Source organism: Thermobia domestica, chromosome 5 (genome assembly GCF_964235325.1).
Source record: "Thermobia domestica chromosome 5, izTheDome1.hap1.1, whole genome shotgun sequence".
Taxonomy (NCBI): domain Eukaryota; kingdom Metazoa; phylum Arthropoda; class Insecta; order Zygentoma; family Lepismatidae; genus Thermobia; species Thermobia domestica.
In genome coordinates this window covers 282875895-282898585 of record NC_137458.1, presented here as the reverse complement: position 1 = coordinate 282898585, position 22691 = coordinate 282875895, and the positions used below count along the sequence as shown (strand labels likewise).

At 37.6% G+C, this 22691-nt stretch overlaps 1 protein-coding gene across 5 annotated transcripts in view; it reads left to right on the top strand.

The window, feature by feature from the left end:
• LOC145686673 (uncharacterized) overlaps positions 1–22455 on the top strand; it is a 66217-nt gene extending 43762 nt beyond the window's left edge. For all 5 annotated transcript variants that reach the window (XM_081760191.1, XM_081760190.1, XM_081760186.1 and 2 more), the window contains exons 8-10: positions 12130–12219; positions 18338–18472; positions 20888–22455. In XM_081760191.1, the coding sequence (XP_081616317.1) occupies positions 12130–12219; positions 18338–18472; positions 20888–22044 (1382 nt within the window). In that variant the 3' untranslated portion in view covers positions 22045–22455. The remainder of the gene's footprint in view (positions 1–12129; positions 12220–18337; positions 18473–20887) is intronic.
• The last annotated feature ends 236 nt before the right edge of the window (positions 22456–22691 follow it).

Below are 22691 nucleotides of genomic sequence, written 5' to 3'. Positions count from 1 at the left end.
CAACGTTGTCGCATTTCCTTCACACGATTACTCTTTCCACGTTCTCATCATCAATATGGTCCCTTATGGTTGTTAGCAGAGACTGCAGTGGTATTCAGCTATCAGAGTATACCTCAGACGTGACGTTATGCCTGTCCGTGGACTTCAGGTGAGCTAAAAGATCGTTTTGTGTTCGCACTTGACATACAGGACCCACACCTCGCATTCTGGCATGTAGGGCCATAAGCTACATATAAGGGCTGATCAAATGAAAACAAAACACCCGGAGTTTTGAACATCGCATTGTATCTTGTTTGAAGCTGAGTATCATAAGGAAGAAATGCTGATCGTGTCTCTTTTTTTCTTTCTTATTGATTTCCTCCCGCCAGGTGCAACAGTCAATGCTTTTCGTTACTGCAATACGCTGAAGCGTTTGCGCAACGCAATCAGGTCGAAATGATCGAATGACCCACTCTCTACTTTTGTATGTAATATTGTATCTTTTTTGTTTTTCTTCTTCATAAAAATCGGGAAGGCTTAGGTTTCTATACTACTAGTTAAGAACATTGCAAATAACACTACAACGGAACAGTTGAGTGTTATTGACGAATTCGGAAATCCGCAAATTTCAGCTTCAAGGCTAATTTAGTTACTGAGATATGGGCACGAAACGTTTGGGGATTAGTGTGAAGTTAATCCCTCCAAATGTCTAGTCTAGCCGAGATAATAGGTGGGAGAGATATCTCGGGATTCTGCGAATCTCAGCTTCTGGGCTAACTTAGTTCTGGAAATATGAGAGCCGAAAGTTTGGAAGCTCGCATCACTCAGGTCCAGGTTGGATTTTCAACCCGAGAAATCCCTGTCCCATACCACTACTAAAAGATTATCGTTAAGACGGTGATTGTTAGATGGTACCAAATTCTGAATGTAAGAAGAAGCACCTGAGGGAATACAAACCTGAAGATTTAAGAGCATGATAGGTAGGACAAACAACTTTATGCTTTATACAGCTGTACATTATGCCTTATTTTTCCTTACATTATGCTTTTCCTAAATTATGCCTTAATATGCTGTTGCTTGAATTATACTTAATTTTTAACCATGTCTATTACATATTTGTTTTATTTTACTCGTTTTTATTACACAAGCATTAAAAATATATATGAAACTATTCATTTTTCCCATTAAAAATTACATTAACACAACATACTATCTCATTTTGTGCAGTTTTCCTTAAGCGGTGTTTCGAACATGCACCTGCACAGTAAACTTCTCATATTCGATAAATTCAGAACAAAGAGTAAAAAATAGATTACCGTCTTCTACTTTGAAATGGTCAGTTGGGAATTCTCTTACCAGTGTTTCTTCCTGACGTGTTCTTGGTGGGACACTGCCCCCCGGAGGAGACCAAAATAATGAGTCCATAATAATAAATAGAATAGTACCAGCAGTGTCCCCCTAAACATTGTTTTTGAAAGAAAAACTGCCTCTTACTCTCTGACATTGCATATACTCTTGATTTTGGCATCTTGGAATAAGCATAACCAGTCTTTCCTGCCTTTTAACACAAAGTGAGGAAACAAAACAAAAAAAAAAAAAAAAAATCCTTCTGGGCAAAAGGCGCGGAGGAATTCGAACTTTCCATTGTTACGAGTAAAGGCAATTGGCAGTTAATTTTCATTGTTTGCGACGTTAATAACAGCTTGTTGATCAATTTCTTTCTTTGCACAAAATATAACATTTTTTTCTTTATTGTACATATACACAAGGTTCGGGAATAAAAGGCATTATGCTTTATTTTTCTAAATTATGCTTTATTATGCTTATAAGATTAGCAAATTTGAATATGTAAAGTGGTCAAAATCACAGATATGGTACCAACCATAAGTGAAAAATTCCATTATGCTTTTACTGCTTTTTATGCTTTATGGTTGCCCTAATAATAGGACATTTGGAAATATTTTTCTGTCAATTACGAATCATTTCTAATGTTTGTATGCATATCTTAGAATGTTAAATGTTTATTATTCCATAATATTTTGCTCAGAGGGGGTTAAAACCTGGAAACTCCCTTTGTACGTCACTGGTCCCAAGCAATTCGTGGAACCAAGCATTTCATGTAATGAAAAGGCCAATGTTTTCCATACTATATACAGTTACAAGAGTTAAGGAGATGGATGATTAATAAAAGTGAATGATTGTCAAATTAAATTGTGCTCTCCTACCGGAAATCGAACCCGAGATTACGTACATCATAGGCGCACGCGTTAGTCACTAGACGGCAGGAGGACTTTTCTGGAGCCCAGAGTACAATACCAATGTTAGTTCTTAAATCTCAGTAAGCAACTATACTGTAACTCCTTTAGTAAATCGTCTTTAGTCGCCTTGTGTACGACAGGATCAAGTTACCAAAATGAAATTTGCCCCGAATGCAAAGTGAAATAGATTACTTGAATAAGTAACAATCAAATTCATGTTAAAAAGACAATGGTCCTAGTCTCTATATTAATTCGCTTCTTGCTAAACAAGTCCAGTTAGCCTGATATGAAAACGTAGCATGTTTGTAAATTCACAACGACATCCTTTGTTGAGCTGTTCAGAGGGGCGGGAAGGCTAAAGATATACCACATTGACTTGACACCTAGTCTTCCGTTCCAGGCGCTGCTATCCACTTTCGCCAAAGCTCTCTCGCTTAACAACAGCTAAACCCTTCGTGACTCAACGCCTGGATGTGTCAAAGGTGTGAGCTTTATTTCGCATTTTTGCCACGGCTCAAGACATTTTGGCAGCAGTATAGTAGTTATTTTGAGTGATTCCTAGAATTATCTGTGCCTACTGCCACAGCAGGTGGAAGGAATATCAGAATAAAAAACATTTCCTAGCGTTTATAGGTAGCTATAATGTTGAAGCTACCATCACAGTATGTGTATGACAAACTAAATGGCAGTATTATTACGTGCATTGTTTTTATATTGCAGTAATACATTTTTCTCATCTATTTATGGAAGACTTGATACCGATAGTATTTTCTGCAAATAAATATGTAAATTATACAGTTTATAATAGCTAGTTTTTGTTTCAAAATACACTTTTTCTTTTTAATTGGACACTTTTCAGTGTAGCAACATCATTTCGACATCACGATCACTCAACCTCAGGCTAAAAATTTACTTTCGACCTCACGCTTACCTAGCTCTTGAGTTCGGGCAACTTTGCACGAGATTGCACGAATGGCAATAAGTCTCGAGGACCTGATGCGGTATGAGCGCGAAAGGAATGATTTCCTGTTCAGGATCATCGCCGATGAGACCAACGTGCACAACTTGACTCAAGAGACCAAGATCGCCTCAACGACATGTTAAATCTCAGCTCACTCATCACGAAGAAAGAAAAAAAAATCAAAATGTCGCCATCGGCTATGCTGACAGTGACCTAAAGGGTGACACATTGCTTGATTTTTTTCACCATAGGGATCAGCAATGCGTCACGCTGCACACTAAACAAACTGAATTTCGCTATTCTACACAAGAGACCAAGCTCTTGAGCCGAGAGATTTTGTTCTTGGACGAGATTGCAAGACCCCACACAGCAAAGAATACTGTTGAACACATTCCTCGTTCGGGATGGGAAAGATTGAATCACCTTCACTCTCCCCAATCCTGTCCAATCAGACTTCCACCCTTTTTCTGTATTAATGTCACACTATCGGAACATCAGTTTGGAAGCAGCGAAGTGGTGCAACAGGCTGTGAGAAGTTTCTTGAAATTGATTTTATGGTACAACAAATGTATTAATGTCAGTGGCGACTATGTGGAAAAACAGCCAAAAAATTGTATTTTATTACTACATTGCATAACTAGATAGTGTGATTACTCAGTTCACCGGCGCATCCACTAGATGTCACAGCATACACTATCGACCAGAAACTCGCTGCGACTTGCATTTGCAGGCACATATTAAAATATTATTGCACAGAAAATTGGATTTATATTGGAGAAGAATGTAATATTCTTACTTCATTCGTTGAACAAAACCAATAGTATAGATAAATAAATATGTTTAAACTTTCTGTCTTTTTGTGGCTTAATTATAAAAATTATTAAGATCAAATTTTAAAGAAAAATAGCTAAGACTTACCTTTTTTGAGATGTTATTTATCCGACACTTTGGATAATTTTCGAGAAGCTTTTGCAGTCTTAGATGACTATTTCTCTTCTAATTTGTCTTGTGAGGAAGAAAAACCGACATTTCATGTCAGCTTAATAAAAAATCGGTTTGGGAACAATGTCCATCACATGACTTTCACAATATCCCACTTGAGTGAACTCTACTACTGTGTGTGTAATTGTGTCCAAACAATCAAAAAATGTCTCCCCATAAATTAGTAGCACAAAGTTTTTCACTAATAACTTTCTCCACTTGTAACAATATAGAGAAAACACCCTCTGATGGATGAACAGTTTGTGTCTCAGTTCCAAAGTCCCTGATGAATGTAAATTTCGCTGCTGGATTTGCGTCACTTCCATGAAGAAGAGAAAGACATTTTTCACACTTTGTCACTTTTGTAGCATTCCGAACTATATACCCCGCCAGGTTATAAAATAAACATTCTTTTGCAACATTGAGGTTAATTTCACTCGGAATATTCTCCCAATCTGGTATACTGATTGTCCCCTCATATAAACCTAGTGCATCCCGTATTTTATTTTCCGTTTCATTTCTTAGCTGTCTATTCTGTTCCTCAGTGACTTTTGCAAGCGATCTTCTGTGACTAATAAATTACGGTGTATGTTAGTGGTGCTTCTGATTTACGTTCTTGATTCATAGCTGTAGACATGGCTAATTTTGTAGGAACATAAATTGATTGAAGTAAATGTAAATGCAAAAAATCTATTGTTGAAGAATGGTCATCGGAGCTTAATGATCTAAGAATGCCAGAATGTCGTTCCAAGGAGTCCTGATTGAATTTACAAATAAGAATGTATTTAAATTCATTTTTAAACAAATACTCAGATAATTCTATTGTGCTCTGAATTGTTACACATAGTTCTTGTGGAAGCAAATGTGTTATGATTCACAACTTCATTTAGCATAAATAACAACTTTTTCAAATTCTCAAGTCCTGCGCACCGCAAGTATAAAGCATTTTGGGGGATGGAAGAATTCAAAATGTCTGTGAAAGAATTTAAATCTCTAGTAAAATTTTCCGTGCTTTCGCTGTCTTCAAGCCATATGAATTTATCTCTCGGTAGAATTTTATACCGTCTGCAACTTACCTACTAAATAATTGAAATGCTAATTTGACATTCATGCGCTGGAAAGTAGAAGCTTGTATGTGGACTGAAGTGAGTTGGTTGCATACTCTCATTCCTGCAAATTCTGAAGAAGTATCGATTTCAAAAAGTCTTCTGTAATATTGAAAATCGATCATTTTGTTGTTATAATATACGTGACCCTTGTCATGAAAATTGTTTCATATACATTTTATTATTTGCACAGCATCGGAAAATGTCCATATTTTTCTACTGCTATCAACTGGATTAGGTATAGATAAGTTACGAGATTTCCCGGAAATATCTCATTTTTTCTAGATTTTATTATTTGACGGTGCCATCATGCGTAAATCCAACAACTTTCACGACATGCTCTTCAAGCTGTATTATTATCTGGAGAAGCACGCGAGAAAAAATATCTCCAGGAGCAGCATTGTATGTCGCGAAAACGGCCACAGGTTGAACCCAATTGAACAAAAGCGGAACATACATAAAAACTAATGCATGCTTAGCTAATTTAATTTTGTCAACCTCAGTAGTTGATTGTCCTAGGTCAATGAAACCATCTACTTTTAGAGTATTGGGATTAAACTGCACTTCTTCCCGTAACTTTACCTCATCAAATACAAGTATTCCATAACGGCTATTGTCATCCCTGTCAGATAAATAGTTTGAAATGGCATCAACTGCATATTTATTTATTCCGTAGCGACACTTCATACCTTTTACCAATTTTCTTAAATGAGATTCCGAGGGAAGGGGCAGTAAATCGTGTTGTAAACAATGTCTATATCCTTTCGGGGATTTAATTTTCAGTAAGAAGCTATCTGATAGGAATTCATTACTATATCTTATACCTGTTTTGCACTTTCACTTCTCGGACTTTTTCAGCATGGCATCTATTATGAGTTTTTACTTCTTGCTTAAAAATCTTAGCCGTTTGAATTCCACAGTCATATTTCTTAACACGTTTATTGCTTTTTCCAATACAGTAATTCTAGCCCTAGCCACTTTCAATTTATTCTGATGCCTCACTAGCATTCTATTTTGATTGCGGATTTGTTCACGTAGGGAAGCTATAACTTGTTTAGCATCTGAACGACGTGTCATCAATTTGTTTCCGTTCCTCCCAAATGTTTCTTCGTTGTTATTAGTCTCGTTTTTTCTTTTTTTCTTTTTTTTTTAATGTCGGAGACAAACTAGAATTCTGCTTTTGTTTACGATCAGTGGGAGGTTTCCGATTCTTAATAGGCTTGCTTAGATATTGCGGAAGGTTTGGGAAAATGTGTGGCACTGAACCCGGCTTCAATTTCCATTTTGACCTAGGTAGCTGAACAGTTTCTCCGTTTATGATGAAGGAATCTACTTTTATTATCATTTGCTCCGAAAAGTGACGAAAACAAACATAGAACTTTCTAGAAAGTTCTTTGTCCTTCCTTGGTATTGCACGGACCCATTTTTGAAATTCCGTTGTGTCACTTGGAGGGGAAAATAAATGTTCTCCCTTAGACTGACAGTAACCTGTTCTACAGCCCGGCACAAAACAAGTAGGCATTTTGTGTAAGTCAAAAAAAGAAATTAAGATCCTTTTCTAATTGAAGGTTTACTTGGTTTTAATGTTCTTAACACTCACCGCGGTAAATGTCTAATTGTATAGATCATAAAACACACACACAAACAAAACAAAAAAAAAAAAGAAAAAATGAAAACTTAACCGAAAAAAAGCCACTTCGATAATATGACAAACACTTCTAAACATACAAACCACGTGTACACTAAGAAGCAGATGATCTTTCGCTTGGTCGGTAGCAACAGCAGCTCCATACGCAACCTCGACCGCTTAGAGTGCTATTTCTCACATTGAGCAGTGAGGCAAGTGATCACACTTTCTTAATTCTATTCGTTATATGCATTGTCTACTCTGAAGAAAGAAAGAAAAAAAGACAAAGCTTATTTTCGAAAGTCTCTTGTAATACGTCATATCTTCATGACTGTTCTTTCGACCTTATCTGGACACTTTCATTTTTCAGCTAACGTTCTCATACTGTCAAGGCAACTCAACCTGCTATACTTGGTATACACTTTCTACTCTGACCTATTAGCTTTGGATCTAAGCCCTATTAGGAACGTGTAGATTGATCATCGTGAGATGAAGACTGACCGCAAGCCGAAATCCTGCAACGACCATTGTTTAGCTACGCCAAGATCTAGAGCGAGCGTGGGATACTATAGTCCACATATGTAGCATCTGTACGACTGGCTATTTCACGAAAAAATCTGTTTTGTACAACTTCTCGGGGTGGTTGTATTTGCCGTCAAGGTTTTTGAACACCTTGTATAACATGTTTTGAGATGTTTTATGGATCCCATATTGGGATCACTATCACTTCCTTGTATACCAACTTGATCAAGTCGATGAATATCTACTTGGAGTTCTTAATTGATTTCCACGAATGTTTTTTGTAAGTTTAATTATTATATCCTTGGATCAACTTAGATCTTAATTAAATCGCAGATACTTATTTGCTTTACAAAATATAGTTTATTAATAAATGTTATTAATTTGCTATCAACAGTGACACAAAGTGTTTGTTGTTGCTGATGGGGATTTACAATATATAAACAATTTACAATGTTCAACAAAATTAACAGTATGATTTTGGTCGTGTAATAAGATTTAATTTGCTTAGGGATCAAGTTTAATAGACGCTCGTAAGAATTTGTGGAATCTGTTATTGATTTAACCCTGCAACTACCATACATTTTTACACACATCTTTTACCATTCGGGTCCAATGGACCCTAATTTAGAATCGAGGATATGGAGTAATTTTATGAGATTTTCACATTGTTTTATTGTATGAAAAAACAAATACAGCGCAACAAATTAACTGTCATGAGTTCAAAAGTATTCACAAGTGTTCAGAGGTCCAACAGTGTTCGCAATCTCACGAAGTATATTTTAAAAAAAATTATATGATTATATTGTACATATTATTTTTATTGGACAAAAACATAAAATAAAAATCCTGCAAAACTTAGTGTTGTGCGACGTGCTCACAAGTTAAGAATCTCACAGTCTATTTGAGAAATTTTATATGATTTCCAAAAGGTTTTAATATGTGAGAAAGAAAAGAAAACTTGATATAGGATGTGTTCACAATTTCACAAACTTTACTTAGTGCCGCAATTTTTACAGACAAATACACAGTGTTCTTGGCAAACATTGTTCTTGCACAAATCACACACAGTTCTGGTCTTTCTATCTATGCGTGATGGGCACATATGGCACCGTGCCTTTTTTCTCTGGTTAGGAGGTTCATCTGTAGGAGAGGGTCGCTTTTTAGGCTCAGCTGTAACCTCACCTACTTTTCCCAATTTCTTCCCCAGTCTGATAAGGAAAGACCTCCGCTTTCTCTTCTTTGGTGTAGCGTCTGTACCACAAACGTAGAGCCAAAAGATAAATGCATTTAGAGCACTGACATCTATCATGTTATAGAAAAGTGCAACAGGCCATCGGCGAGTCATACGCTTGGAACTGTAGCACCTCACCATTTGATCCATTTTGTCGACTCCTTTGTTTTTATAATAGTCGAGTATAACTTCTGGTTTCTTAACCGGACGGAAGTTGTCCACCGTTGGTTGGGAGTGCATTGAGCTCGTAAGGGTCACAACTCTTCCCTTTTTTGGAGAATAAGATAAAATCATAACATCATCTTGAAATCCAAATAAAGTTGAGTTTTCATGCCGTCCACTCGCGGTTGCAAAAGTCAGAGGCAACTCCGGTTTGTTTTTCCGTACAGTTCCAACGTAGGTTATTCGATTCTCTAACAGTTTTCTCACAAGATCTAAACTGGTGAAAAAATTATCCGCTGTTATGTTTTTGCCACTGTTAGACAACTGTTCAGCTAAATCTAGCACAACCCTTTTACCCTGATTTACTTCCTTTGGTTGATTTTCTTGCCGCCCAGTATAAATTTGCATGTTCCATGCATAACTCGTAGCACTGTCACAAAGACCCATATCTTGATTCCATATTTTCCAGGTTTGCTGGGGATATATTGACGGAAAGGACAACGGCCTCTAAATACCACAAGTTGTTCGTCAATAGTTGCATTATCCTCCAAAATAAAAGCATCCTGAAGTGTGCATACCCAAGAGTCAAATATTTCGCGGATTGGTTGCAGTTTATCTGTGGACCGATTTTTGCGTCTGGAGGCTGCATCGTCAAAACTGAGCACTCTGTTTATTGACTGAAACCGGTTACGAGACATTATACGGTTGAACACTGGGCGACCATCTTCAACACCACAGCTAGGTGATTTCTTCATTTTTGGATTTGTAGACACCAATTAGAATCAACACTCCAACATATTTCTCAAATTCGTCCCGAGTTATACATTTCCAATCAGCGCCATATACAATCTCCCCTTCTTTATTCGTCCATTTGCAAATGCTGTCAATCAGAGAAACACGAAAGAAAAGCCTTAAAGCAGAAAGTTCATCATCCAAATTTCTTAGTGTATAACGAGTAGGTCCTGATTTTTCATAAATAACTTTTTTTTTTTTAGCACGACCGTGACTTGATTTCGGGGGATGCGATTGCCATACTTCCACACCATTTTTTCGACACATACTCCAAATTTCCGGTGGGAGGGTCTAACATTTGGGCCAGTCTTACACGCTGCGACAGGAGAACATCATCAAGCGATTCAGGTTCACTTATAATATCCTCTTCTGCTTCCACATAATCTAATTCACCGTCATCATCTGATGGCACGTACTCACTGTCGGACACATCATTGTCAGAACTCAACTCGTGTAAATATTTTTCAATGTCTTCATTGCGTAGGTTCTGTTTTGATTCACTTTCACATAGAACACTTTGGTGTAAATGGATGGAACTAGTATGGATTCTAATACACGAACTGCTGAGAGAAGTTACATCGTATCAAAAAATGTGTAGCTTCAGCAGCACTAACTAAAACTACTGAAGAGAAATTACAACTAAAATGAGCTCTAGCATTTAGAAAAAGTACTATTCAATGTACATCTAGTGGCAATCACACTAACTAAATTCAGGTCTGTAAAGTGACAGCGCATGCCATCTATATTTTATGGTAGAAACACAAAATAAGCAAGTATATACAGCACATACATAATGCTATTTGACAATGGGCCCATTGGACCCGAATGGTAGACAATGGGACAGTTGAGGAAATTTGGCAACCCATGAACACGAGTAAAGTCTTTTTAATTCAGATTGATCAAAAAGTAAAAGTCACTAAATGAGACAGTCATTGCTTAAACAGGAAGAGAATAAAAATATTGAAAAGTATAATCACGGGTCCAATGGACCCGCTTGGTAGTTCTCGGGTTAAAGACCATTAAATCATCAAAAACGAAGACTCAGTGGCGTATAGTAAATTTTTATGTTCGTGCACCTGGTTAAGCCTTGTAACGTAAAAGAAGAAAGGGACTGGGGAAGAAGTGCAGTTAGTCAGTTTAAAATTATTTACTATTGAAATCGTCTTGAACTCACAAGTTTTGCTTCTTGTTTGTCACTCGTTTAGTTTTCTTGCATTGTAAATGAAAGTATTACTTAGTGTATTCAATTTGTGAAACAAGTCCGAAACAGAATCACAATTGAACATTCAACATTTACGCTTTTAATAATTTAAACACAGCTTTCGTTTTAAGAGCTCTCAGCTTGTATGCGCAGGTGTCAAGCTTCTATTACAGAAACTTGTAAGAAAATCCACGAAGAGACGAAAAAATATCTGTAGTTGCCGTAGAATTTCCTAGGAATAGGACATAGAACTTGAGACAAAAGAGACGGAAGTTTTATACGTCATTACAGTAGAAATGCTGCTTGTAACAACGCATTCAAAACAAAAAGTGTGTTGATGAAAATGTTATCTCTTCCCATTAAAAAGGAAGATTATAAAAACTATTTCTCTTTCCTAACGTAATTTTTTAATATGGAAAAAAGTTGTTTTCCTTTTTTCATTACTTAAAAATTCTTACTATATTTTACTAGACCTATTATCAGCGTGTCTACTAATACTGGAAATACTTGAATTTAATTTTGGTACTGGATATACTGGAAATATACTAGAATTTTGACCCACATACTGGAAAAATCATGAAACTTTAATTTGTCAACAGTACTTTTTTGTAATTGTTTTAATAGTCTTAGAAACAATTTTGTATCCGTTGAGATTGTAAATTTTTCCAAAGCAAGATTTGTATACATTTTGTAATTAGACAGTTAATGCAGTGGGTGGAGTGGAGGGCTGTGAGGGAAATTGGGAGGCCCTTTAAAAATGTTAATAAGTCATTGTATTTAAAAAAAAAAAAAAAATACGGCTAACTAAATTTATTAAAAATAGTCTTTTGGCGGTAAAACAATTATAAACCTGAAATCATCAAGAGTGTAATTATTCCTAAAGTACTTTAAAAAAAAATAATTGTATTAGGTACTGTAATTTTGTTGATAGTTGTACTGATTATACTGGAATTTTGAAAATGAGACTCAGTAGATACCCTGTATATAAGCAAGTAGATTATTTTTTCATCACTTCTTAGTTTTGTGTGATAATAAAACAATTTAAACGTAGTATAGTCCTTGCTTTAGTTAATATGCCATCTAGTTTTAAACACGAGAAAGAGCTCGGAGTGTTACATGATCGTAATTCACTTCAGTGTCACTGATACTAACACTTCTTAAGTTATTGGATCAGTCCGCTGACGGCAGTTTGTGTAATGCTTTTTTTTTTATTGTATTTATTTTTAAATAGAAATCCTAGACAATAGAAGTTTACCTAAATTATATGCATTTAATGCTGAGATTAGACTTAGTTATGTTTTCTTTACAGATAATGGAAATCGTGCAAAATGGGCGGCAGAAGACGCAGAAAAAGTTTTCCAATATTTCTCCCCTTATCTTTTAGACGAAGTACCACCAGGTATGTAAAAATGAAACAATCTTGTTTCTAATTTATGTATGTGCTTCGTATTTATATCTTTGTACTGCGTGTGATGTATCATTAGGAGAAATTACGGGGAAAAGTGTTAATGAACTATACCAACAAATTGTAACAAGTGATTCTACATATTCAAATAAGAGAAAAAGTTCATATGGACCTGTGGAGAAAGTGCATAGTTTTAGAGCTAGGGCTATGCAAAATCATGGAAAAGATTTTCAGCACGCGCTATTTCGAATTCGAGAAAACCGTGGAGTAGCGGTTCATATCAGCGTAAAGTAAATCACACATGTCCAATAAAAAATTTCATCAATGTGCGGGGAATTCCTATAAGATATAATTTCCAGACATGTTCTTTACATAATTTTCAGGAATGTTCTGACTTCAAAGGTGGGTACAGTTAAGCAGAAGATAAGCCTTGACAGCAGTGAACACGGAAAGCTTCGATGAGAACTCGGCAGTACTAAGGTCTGTGTTTTGTTTCAGGTTTATAGATGAAATAAACGTAAAAGATACTGTGACAAATTTCATCGCAGCACGCGTTATTCCGAACACGAGACACCGTGATGCTGGCAGTCCCTAACATTTCCGACTTCTCGCCGAAGCATTCCATGCTCGCTGTTGGCAAGGCTTATTTTTTGCCTACTTCGGACCCACTTTGAAATCACAGCATATCTCAGAATTCTGTTGAGACCAGGGCTGGGAATTACACCTGTAGAGAGTCCCCTGTACACCCATTGCACATTGATGAAATATGCATTTGTGGATTACGTGTGAAAAAATTTGTTTTACGCTGATATGAACCGCCACTCCAAGTCCTAGCTCTAGCTCTGAAACTATACGATTTTCCCCACAGCTCCATACAAACTTTTTCTCTTATTTTGATGTGAGGAATCAGCTCTTACAGTCTGAAGTTTGCTTAGGCGCGGTGAATATTCATGAATTTACAACCTATCATATTTGAATTTGCCACACACACAGATCTTTTCGTCACCTTCCCGTACGCCAAAATAAATACAGCACCGTATATGTAACTAATCTTGTGACAGAGAAACCCCAAATTGGTTGGATTCATTTTGCGTTCTGCTAATTTTGAATATCGGGCCTCTTCTGTTGAAGATCCACCTGTTTTCATTGCGCCGAAATAAAAACGTATAAAGAGTATTCCCAGACCTGCCCTTGAGCCAAGAATGGTCCAAATCGATTATTCCTACATTCTAAGCCACTGTATTCTCAGTATTTTCAAAATTTTATTATTGTCTTTTGTTTTATTATGTATTTATTTAATGCAAATTTGCAAACAATTAATTTGTACTTTAATATCAGACTAAGGTGAGAATTATTTTCATTCATTCAGTACATTCACAATTTCACGATGGTTTTAGTTGTATGAAGTACAGGGTGCGGCACGTAAAACCGGCCCGTCGTAATATTCTGGTATATTGTATTTTTGGCAACACTTAAATAATCTACCTTCCTCCCAAGAGATGGGGTGTCGAGGTCGGGTCGACTTACGTGACCTACAGCAGTCACGTGCAGCCGCAGCCAGTGAAACTTGTCGAAACCAGTTGAGAAAAAGGCCCCGTTGTGTTAAGCCGGGTGAGTGTCAGTGTGTGATAATGCCGTATTCGATACCCGAGCGTGTTGCCATTGTTGAAGGGTTCATTCTCACTGGATCTTTTGTGAAAACAAAGAATTTGTTTCGGGAGAAATTTCCAGGACGTTCTGTGCCAGCAAAAAGCACCATTCAGGAATTGATTGAAAAATGGCGGCGTACAGGATCGGTTCAAAATGCTCCCAGGAACAGATGACCATCTGTCTGCACACCTGAACTAAAGATGCAGGTGGGGGAGATAATGACAAGAAGTCCTCGAAAGTCAACCAGGAGATTGAGTCAACAGGTTCATGCGAGTGAGAGAAGTTGCAGACGTGTTTTAAGGGGACTGAAGTTAAAACCGTACCGGATTAAGTGTTGTGCAAGAACTGAAGGAGCCTGACCTGCAGAAGAGGGTGCATTTCTGTTCATGGCAAAGGCTTGTGGCCTCCTCGGTCACCAGACTTGTCCACGTGTGACTTTTACTTATGGGGACTGTTATACAAAACAAATCCACACACAATTGAAGAACTCAAGACTAGGATCCAGGATGTCACCAATAGCATTACAACACAAGAACTGACAAGGGTATATATGAATCTCCTCAATCGTGCTCACATGTGTGTTGAAGTGGGCGGAGGGCACTTTCAGCACCTGCTGTGAAGGCTGCTGTGAAGGTGAGTAGTCATATTCAATACATTACATTTCATTTATGTGTTCACTTTACGGGCCGGTTTTACGTGCCGCACCCTGTATAACTATATATGTGAAGGTATCTCGTCTAATTCAGCCAACAAAAGTCCTTATATATATATATATATATATATATATATATATATATATATATATATATATATATACAGAGTGGGCCATTTTAATTAATCCACGGAAATATCTGAAAAATGATAAAACATAGAAGAAATGTTTGAAGTACACGTTATATATTGCTAAGGGGGAAAACCATTTCCGCCAAAAGTACCCCTCCGCACCCCCCGGAAATTGGGGTAACGGGGGGTAACTTTGAAATGTCAAATGGGAACATGGGTCGAGTAATACCTCGTTCGAAAGGTCTTGGAAAACTAAGTAACGCTGTACCAAAATTTGTTTCATATGGAGCACCAGTTTCAAAATGGCCGCCATGATATAGTTCGGAAACTCCAGTCGCCGTAGTATGAAAACCATGGGAGGTAAATGAATGGAACAAAATTGAAATACGTAAATACAAGGTCTGTATGATAAGTAATGAGACTCGCCGCGCCGCGGCGCGCGTGTCGCTGGAGCGGGTTTGTCGGTAATGGAGGATGTAGGGGGGGGTCCGAGCAAAGCAAGGCACCGCGCGTCAGTTGGCTCCGAGCCTTAGTGGAGCGCGGACAAGCCTTGGACAAAGCCCTTGTGAACATTCTTGTCACGGCGGAAAATCAACAAACATGGAGGGTTCCATCGAACAGCGTTATGCGATCAAATTTTGCGTTCGCCTGGGGAAAACGGCTACTCAGACGCTTTCTCTCATCACGGAGGCCTACAAAGAGGAAGCCCTATCCAAAGCCCAGGTGTTTCGTTGGCACAGTGCGTTCCGGAACGGCCGGGAAAGCGTTGAGGATCTGGAGAGGGCTGGACGCCCGACAACAGTGACTACGGACGAAACTGTGGCAAAAGTGAGGGATCTCCTGAACTCAGACCGTCGATTATCGTTGAGATTGATTGCTGATGAACTCGATATGAACCACACAACAGTGCACAAGATTGTGACGGAACAATTGGGAATGAGAAAAATCTGTGCGAAACTGGTGCCGCGAGTGTTGACTGACGAACAAAAGCAACGACGTGTTGATTGTTGTCAGGAACTGTTGAACCTCATGAACAGTGACCCTAACTTTGAAGATGACGTCATAACAGGTGACGAGTCGTGGGTGTTCCAGTACGACCCTGAAACGAAACGTCAAAGCGCGGAGTGGCACACTCCTGCGTCCCCGCGCCCCAAGAAGGCCAGAATGTCGAAGTCAAAGGTGAAAACAATGTTGATTGTTTTTTTTGACAATGTGGGGGTGGTCCACAAGGAGTTTGTACCCCAAGGACAAGCCGTCAACGCCGCCTTCTACAAACAAGTCCTTGAGAGACTGCACAGGAGCGTCAAGCGGAAAAGACCGGCGATCGCTAGCCGGTGGAAGTTGCATCACGACAATGCCCGTGCCCACACCGCCTTCTTAGTGACCTCCTTTTTGACCCGGATTGGGGTGGAAGTCCTTCCACAACCACCCTACAGCCCAGATGTGAGCCCGGCCGACTTCTTCCTCTTCCCGAAGCTGAAGCCACGCTTGAAAGGAACCCGTTTTGCAGACGTCACAGCCATCCAAGCAGCCGTGACCACATTTCTAAAGGACATGCCGGCTGCTGACTTCCAGGGGGCGTTTGCAGCGTGGAAACATCGATTGCAGAAGTGCATCGACGCAAGAGGAGAGTACTTCGAAAGCTTTTAAGTCCCTGTACAGATCAGATCAATAAAACAATGTTTCCAGACCTGGTCTCATTACTTATCATACAAACCCTGTATCATAGGGCATATCGAATGGTGTGGTCCCTGTGATCCCAGTGGCCTCCCTGAAGGGGTCTTGGGGGCTAACTTCAAGATTTCAAATAGTAACATGAGTCGAGTGGTACCAAGTTCGATAAATCTTGCAAAATCAAACATCTTGCAGGAGAAAACGATTGAGGTGAATTGGCAGTGTTCTCAAAAGGCCGCCGAAACATAGTATCAGTGTCAGAGAAAAGGTTTAGTATCCGTAGTATGAAAGCGATTGGAGATAAATCAACAGAAGAAAAACTGGAGTAGGTAACTGACGTAAAGGACATCGAGAGGTGTTGTCGGGGTGACTCCACTGAAAGGTATCCGGGGCCAACTTGAAAATTTCAAATAGCAACTTGAAGCGAGTAACATCATGTTACATAGACAAATGAATATCAAACAGCTTCTGTAAGAATATTTTCGACATGAGACACCGTTTTCAAAATGATCGCCAAGACATGGTGAATGTGTCTAAGAAAACGTCTAGTGCCCATAGTATGAATACAGGTAGAGATAAATGAAAATAACGAAAATTAAATAGGAAAACCACGGAGGCGTTCCAAGGCTCGAGAATGATACAACAGAGATAAAAATGTTAGAGTAAAATTGCCATAATGTATAGAGAGATATCCAAGTCCTGCAAAATAATCTTTTCCTGTGCTCTGTATGTGAGTGGGGTGGAAAGTAACAGTGAAAGTTCAAATGAGAACTCTACTTTAATTTGCAAATTAAGGCTACCTTACAAATAGGTATGGTACGGTTGAAACATTTGTTTGTAAGGATGACGCTGTAGTGACTTAAAAAAGGTGAAATTTTATTTGAATGGTGACGCATATCTGTATGACTAAGTATGATTTGATGCGAAAACAGAAGGAACGTTATACGAAAGAAGTTGTCGAATAATGCAGTTGCTGGAACTTACAAACGTGTGAATTTGCTAATCTCCGTCGCCACAGAAACTTTTATGCAATGCGTGCTGGTTATTCGGAAAGCATTTCGGGGATATACATACACACTGTTTCGTCCCTCAAGCTCACAATATGACATGAGTGCTAATAGTTAATCAAAATGTAACTGTGGCCAAGGGCGCCCATGTTGTGGTTTCCAAGGGAGGCAAGAAAAAGCGACATTTCAAATAAAGTTTCAAATTTTGCTGTAGCTATTCTAAAAATTCTATTGAGTTTTCGATATTCCGAAGCACAATTTCCTCTAGGGGGCGAGAGCCCCCCTTGCCCCCCTTATGGGCGCCCTTGACTGTGGCCATCCGCATTAACTGAGTGCACTAATTCTCTATCCCTGAAGTCTGCCTTCCAAACAGCATTGGGTAGGTCAAGCGTACGCCCGAACCGTTGTCCGGTCGGACATTGAAATTTTGAAGTTAGCTCACAAGATCCCTTCAGGGAAGCCGCTGGGATCACAGGGGTCACATCATTCGATATGCCCTATGATATTTACGTATTTCAATTTTGTTCCATTCATTTACCTCCCATGGTTTTCATACTACGGCTACTGGAGTTTCCGAACTATATCATGGCGGCCATTTTGAAACTGGTGCTCCATATGAAACAAATTTTGGTACAGCGTTACTTAGTTTTCCAAGACCTTTCGAACGAGGTATTACTCGACCCATGTTCCCATTTGACATTTCAAAGTTACCCCCCGTTACCCCAATTTCCGGGGGGTGGGGAGGGGTACTTTTGGCGGAAATGGTTTTCCCCCTTAGCAATATATAACGTGTACTTCAAACATTTCTTCTATGTTTTATCATTTTTCAGATATTTCCGTGGATTAATTAAAATGGCCCACCCTGTATATACTGTGATTCAGTTTGGTTATAATATACTAATAAAAAGCTCAGAATCAGTTTTTTTGGGCTGGTCCTATTTGGGCAAGCCCTGTTTAGCTTGCTTATTAGTGTTACGAAATTTTTCTTTTATTTCTAGGTCGAGATATAATAACAGAATTTCGAAGGACGACCCCATTGACAAGAAACTACCATTGGACGCAAATAAGATACAAAATTTACAATAAAATCAAAGAAAAAAGAAGGGAACGTCTAGCAAATAGCACCATGAAGGGTGAGTGTTGGTTTTGGGCTGGTTTCCCGTAGTGAGAAGAATATGTTTCAAATGTGTATTTCTCTCTTACAAACAACATCTATGTTTTAAAAAAGAGAAATCCGTATTAATAAAATTACCTGGAGTCACAGAAACAACAAACACCTCCCATCCAAGAGCTCTTGGATACACTTGGCCGTGTTTGGACGTGCGTTTAAAATCAATGCCTCACTCTGTCTTCACTCATTATTCCATGTCCGTACACGTCACACAATGGATTTCAATTGGCTTTTGACTTTTTGCCAACAAAAGCCTAATCACAAAACGCACCTCACAAAAGGCGGGATTTTCTATTGCAGCGCGCATTATAACACGTTACAGAAAGCACAGTGGGAGCGTCACAGTTCTTACGCTACCACAGCTGGATGCATACTGAGTGTGTCAACTTAGTGACTCTATCCCCGATAGATCAAACGTCTGGTACTTTCTGGACAGTCCTCGTATATCTAATGTTCGAAGGAAGAAAAATTAAAATAAATATAATACAGTTTGTCCACCATATTGAACTGAATTCATTTTCCACTCCTTTAGGATGGAATTACCTAAAACCATGTGCGATGACTAGGAACAGGAGTTTTTCGCAATTTGAAATTAAAAATTTCGTATTTTGTCGCATTTTGAGATATAAAATTTCTCATTTTGTCGCTAAGTAAATTATTTTACTAACTCTAATATAAATTATACAAATTTTAATCTAAGCCCAATATAAGCCTAAGTAATAAGCAATAAATCAATAATGCTAACAGGACAATGAAGTTATTCTTTATGCAGTTACTAACAACAAATTACTTCTTTCTTCTTTTACAGAGCTCCTCCGGGGCTAAGCGGTTAGCGTACGCGCCTTTGGCGCGGGAGACCCGGGTTCGATTCCCGGCGGGAGCTCATGTGGTTCGGATTCCACGTTAATCAGTAGGTCCACGTGTCGTATAGCCTCGCTGCTGAACGGGACGTAAAACTCAAAATCAATCAATCAATCTTCTTTTACAAGTCTAAAAACTTAAAATACACTAGCACAGTATCATCACAATTGCCATCACAAAACACCACACATTGTATTAGTTATACACCGAAAACACATATACATGTAAAAACACATACATACAATATATTAGTGCAGTATCTTCTAGTATATCTCGTCTACAAATTATTATTCTGATGAAAAGTGCACCATGTTGCATGTTTCAACATTTCCTCCTTTCATTTGTAGCTTTCTATCATTGATTACCAAGCTGAAAAAAAAAAAAAAAAAAAAACTTTCACAGTCAGTATTCGTTATTGGAAGCCATATTGCCCACAGGCACAAGTTATTTAAGTTTAATTTTTTCTCCCCTTTGAAAAATTGTACTTTTTATTTCTGTATTTTAACAACTAAAATTGACGTTTTTAAAACTTCGCAATTTGTCGCGTTTTGCGGCACATTTCGCTCAAAATGTCAGTTATCGCATTTTGTCGCGATTTCAAAATACCCATTTCCTTACTCAATCTGACGTAGTTTGTTGGAAAACCAACTCTCGGCTTTGTAGGAAAACTTTCGCGATTTCACAACTTACGAAAAACTCCTGCCCCTAGATGACTTATGTGTATCAGAAAGCTAACGTATGGAATTGTTTCTCTTTATATCCAACAGCTCAAAATAGTTTTCCTCTCTCTTCCTGCATTCATCGTAATGAATTCACTTTCTTCCCCTTCAGGGCGGAAACTAACCAGAAAATATACCTATTCTACATTATAAGAAACCCTTACATAGCGAATTTTGTGCCTTTATGAGCAACGGTGCGGAAGAAACATATAATAGTAACATATGCAAGTCTACAATTAGCCTATGTTTTACTAATAGATGGAAAATTGATATTTCCATTATGTTCACGTACATTATTAACACGTTCGCTGCGGGAGACTCCAATTGGTGTCTGATATTACGTTTCATATATGTGGCGAATGCCAATTAACGTCTTTAATGTCTTTTGTTTCATGGCCATGATTTTCCCGTCAATATCCTTACCACATGGCATCAAAACTGATGACATATGCATGGAGCCGAGTTAATTTAGATTAATGAAGTGTGAAATATAAAGATGAAATAGTTAAATCTTGGTGTTGTTCATTGTATATGATTCCAGTGAGAATTTGTTTGATATACATATATACATATTGTATTGTAAGTACATGATCTTAGTGAGATAATTATAGGTAACGCAAACAGGTTTACTGTACTTTACTTATCTTCCACTATCCATTTAACTTCGAAAATTTTGTCTATAATTGATGTTAATAAGTTAGACTAATTCAAGTAGGAATACCTTATTATTATTTCTTTGTTCACATTAGAAACTTGTGATGAAACTAAATTTTTCTGTAACTTATTATCTTTTACAGGTCCTGTTATTAAAAACAAGACTAATAAGTCGTCCTCAAGAGAAACATCAATGCAGCCGTCCAGTAACGAATTTAAAGCAGAAGACACGCAAGTCTCAGAGACTAAACTTGAGAAGCAGTTGACAGAACCATCGTCATTTCAAGCAGGAAGTAAATCTAATGCACAGAAATCGATCACTTCATTAAGAAAGCACAATGAAATGAAAACAAGAAAATTAAAATTGCAATACGGAAAGAAATGTCCAAAATGTAGAAAACTTTTTCATAATATAAATATCATGAAAAGGCACATGGAACAAAATTGTGCAACACGTTTGGAAGGAAATAATATATTAGCTGGTAGTAAAGTGTTGAACAAGAAGAAGTTGACTGAATTTTCGTCATTTCAAGTGACACGTAAGTTGACCACTCCATTAGAGAAACCCAGTACAATGAAAATTAAAGGCTTCGAGTTGAAACGCGGAGTGCGATGTCCAAAATGTAAGAAACCTTTTTCTAATATAACTTACCTGAACAGGCACTTAAAACACCATTGTTCAATGGCTTTACAAATAAACAGAACGTCGGTATTGAGTGACAATCAATTGACGAAACCATCGCCGACTAAACAATTAAAGATGGAGTACAGAAATGGAGTACAATGTCCAAAATGTAAAAAAATCTTTTCTAATATACATAGCGTGAGACGGCACTTGGCACGTTCTTGTATAATGCAATTACACGTAAATAGTGCTTCACGCCCTACCCAAATATTGATCACTAAGCAGGGTGCTACTAGATACGTAAATGTCATGACAAAAAGATTGCATACTTCTAGTTTTCAGCGGAGAAATGATAAAATTAGAATACAATGCAAGAAATGTGGAGTATACTGTGCTAAATCTTACATAGGAATACACATGAATCACTGGTGTAAAAGTCGCAAGAAGCCTTCGAAATTAAACATTTCATCGATAATCAGTTCCAAACAATTGTTGAAGAAGAAAGTGCATGACCTTAACTTGAAGAAAAGAAATGAAGAGAGACTGCAGTGTGTAAATTGTGGAGCGTCCTGTGCCAAATCTTACATAAGGATCCACATGAATCATCATTGTAAAAGTCGAGATGCTTCTTTAACCTCAGATACCCCTGGTGGGGAAGAATTAAAAGTAGAATAGGTTGCAAGTTACTTTGAAATGCCAAGTTATTCTAATGTATATTTTATTAATAAAAGTGAAATAATTTTTTTTCAGCTTGGACGAAAGCGCGGAAAATCAATGACATTGTAAACAGAGAGAAATATGAGAGGTAGGGAGTGTAGGAAATATGACAATTCTTTTAAGTTGCGTAATTTTACAGCCAAATTGTATGGTAAGTAAGCAAGATTTACCATTAACCTTTAAAAAAAGTGACACAATTTTTCGTTAGTAGGTACATATTTAAGTCATTTGTAGTTCAGAAGTAGGGTACAACTTACAAAAGCATTTAAAGAGGCAAAGTGGTAAATTTAACTAAACCTTCTATCAATTAAAAACTGTAACCTGTTAATGTTTTACTTACATGTAGGGTATTGAAATAATTAAACTATTTTTATTAGTGTTTTCTTTGATAAAGTTCGTAGTTCTCTTTAGAATTAGATTTTTGATTATATAAAATATATATTATATTTTACAATAGATATATAAACTTATGTTGTTTGGTGAATGTAACGTAGCAGCGGTGTTTTATTCTTTACTAACATTTTATATTTCGTTACTTCTTAATCACTGGGGACTAAGGGTATAGGTTGAATTTTGTAGTTTATGTATATGTATATAAGATGGTC